Here is a 2,448-nt window from a genome sequence, read left to right as displayed (position 1 = left end):
GGTCCCGGTGACATAACCTCCTGAAGAGATGGAGCCTGGATGCCCTGATCCCACTGCTCTCTGGGAGCTCTGGCCGCACCACACTGAAGGGTATGGTTGTACTGATGGAAATCTGATTTAATCTGAGGGCTAAAGTAAAATGCCATTGCATTAGTGACTCAACTGAGGTTAGAATACCATCTTTCCTTCTTGATCCACCATCCTCCCCCACCCTCCCCACTAAGAAAGCTCCTACTGATTTCAGTGGAAGCAGTCAGGGCAATGCTGAAAATACCTCTTAAAAGTCTTACTTTCAAAGAGTACAGCAGGTGTCCAGACCCAAGGTAGCCAAGAAAAAGAAACAAACCCAAGTCTGTTTTTCCACCCACTGCCACCTCCTCCTCCTCTCCCACTCTGTTGGCAAGGCAGACTTGTCTTATCTGGAAGCCAAACTTATCTTCCTCCTTTTTCCCCTGTTCCCAGCCCCAATCCCCAGGCTGAGCCAAGTTACTCTGGAAGAAGGCTTCGCTGCTGAAGCTCATGTCTTCGGGTTCTTCTTGTGGTTGGAGTTGGTCTCTGGCATCATCCGATGAGAGAGAAATCCAAGTGGCATTGAAGTCCTGGGCAGCCCTGGAATCTGCTGGCATCAGAACTTGATCTTTCTGACTGGACTCTGGCGGATTAAGGTAAGGAGGTGCCTCTATGGTGGGGGGAGCTGTTTGGAAAGCTGGTGATGGTGTCCGTGGCACAGTATAGTCATAAGTGATATGAGGCATTTTCCCATTAAAGTTATAGTACTGGAAGCAAGAGATGAGGAAATAGAAACCCTTTTATCTCACTAGCATGTACCACAAAGAAATATTTTAATCACATCCTACACCCTGCACACCCTGCAGTTGTGGAGGGGTTGAATTAGACGAGCCTGGAAGTCCCTCCCAACCCTATGATTCTATGAGTGAAAGAATAATGTCTTGGTGAGAAACACAGAAGAAACTGTGCCACCACAACAGCTAAAGGGTAGCTCCCAGCTTGGGCAGTGCCAGGCTATCTCTAAAGACATCAGTGTAAGGAATGATGCAGCAGTGAATGCTGCATGAATTCCCTCATCTGATTCGATATTTGTAGGCTTTGAAGTCATAAAGAACACAAGCAAGGAAGCAGCCTGATCTTTAGATCCTTACATACCATGGCATTCAGAGACTGGTTGGTGGGCCCATGGGCAATGATGTACTCCAGGCCATCAGAGTGCAGGCTGGGTGGCCGGCGGTACTTAAACACAGTGCCAGCAACCCTGAAGTTCTGGGGATTGTCAATGGCTGAGTTCCCATTGAAGAAGAAGTGCCCATATTCATCTGCCAGTGCTGCAAAGACAGAAAGAGGGGAGCAGACAGAAGTAGGAAGATAGGAAGCTTAACTCCAAGCAGACTCCTACGAGAAGTCAACAACAGCTCATGAGTTTATATTCACAGCATTACAGCACTGATCCTGGGGAGCAGAGAAGGGAGTGAATTAACTTCTTTAAAAAAGAAAATGATAGCAGGGTCATTTTCCTATAATTGGCTATACAAGGGTTTTCCACATCAGATCAAAACAGCAGTGACCAAAGCCTGAGGCTACAGAGAAAGCCAAGACAAGAATACTCAAAGCAACATTGCTGGTGGCGCAGCTCCTGAAGGGATGAGAGCCACATGAAACTGCCTCTTTACTTCTACCCATTCTTTGCCTCCCACAGCCATGCAACATTTATGCCTGTGGCTTCCTGAAGGCTCCCACTGAGCTTTTTGCATGTCCCTTCCACTGCTTTCTGCTCCTCCACAACTTCCCCACCCTCACCGTGATATACCATACATGCAGTCAGGGCCCTTGCCCCAAATTCAAGCTGCAGGACCAGGCTCTCAATGGCATTCTTTTCTGCTGCTTACCCAGAATGTTTTCAGTTTTCCTTCGCTCAATGATGAGGATGTCCATGGCACCAGCAGGGATGTTTGTAATAAATACATAACCTGTGGGATGAGAACAGAACAAAGGGCTTGGAAAACTAGAGACTCAGAAATGTCCAACCCCACTGGGAAACTGAGAGGATCAGCTGACTGGGCTTGTGCTACAGCAAGGGTGGGCAACAGTTGTTTGCAGTATATGTGTGCGTGTGCAGGAGGACAATGATGCCCTCAAGTAGAGGGGATACAAGAGGGAAGGGCTCTCTCAGCTCCAGGGCCAGTGTTTTGGGAGTTCAGGAGCTAGTGTCAGCTCCCATTTGTGTACATTTGTGTTCACAGCTCTAAAAAAAAATCTCTCCTCTGATGCTCCAAGCCCTGGTAGGAGAGCTGCTGAACTTCACAGCCCAGAGAGGTTGTGGAATCTCCTTGGAGGTTTTTAAGACTAGGCTAAACAAAGCCTTGGGTGGGATGATATAATTGGGAATGGTCCTATTTTCAAAGATTTCATAGATTTCATAGACATTAGGGCTGG

The 2,448-nt window shown here is 47.6% G+C and overlaps 1 protein-coding gene across 3 annotated transcripts in view; it reads right to left on the bottom strand.

Annotated features, from left to right (window-relative positions):
* Positions 1-2,448, bottom strand: part of LOC109286964 (ADAMTS-like protein 2) — a 37,935-nt gene that overhangs the window by 17,410 nt on the left and 18,077 nt on the right. For all 3 annotated transcript variants that reach the window (XM_019501793.1, XM_019501794.1, XM_019501795.1), the window contains exons 6-9: positions 1,902-1,982; positions 1,165-1,340; positions 491-776; positions 18-129 (exon numbers count right to left, since the gene is read on the bottom strand). In XM_019501793.1, the coding sequence (XP_019357338.1) occupies positions 18-129; positions 491-776; positions 1,165-1,340; positions 1,902-1,982 (655 nt within the window). The remainder of the gene's footprint in view (positions 1-17; positions 130-490; positions 777-1,164; positions 1,341-1,901; positions 1,983-2,448) is intronic.

Source organism: Gavialis gangeticus, unplaced genomic scaffold (assembly GCF_001723915.1).
Source record: "Gavialis gangeticus isolate Ggan-Ray unplaced genomic scaffold, GavGan_comp1, whole genome shotgun sequence".
Taxonomy (NCBI): domain Eukaryota; kingdom Metazoa; phylum Chordata; order Crocodylia; family Gavialidae; genus Gavialis; species Gavialis gangeticus.
Note: the sequence above shows the minus strand (reverse complement) of the source record. Positions and strands in the feature narration are given on the sequence as shown.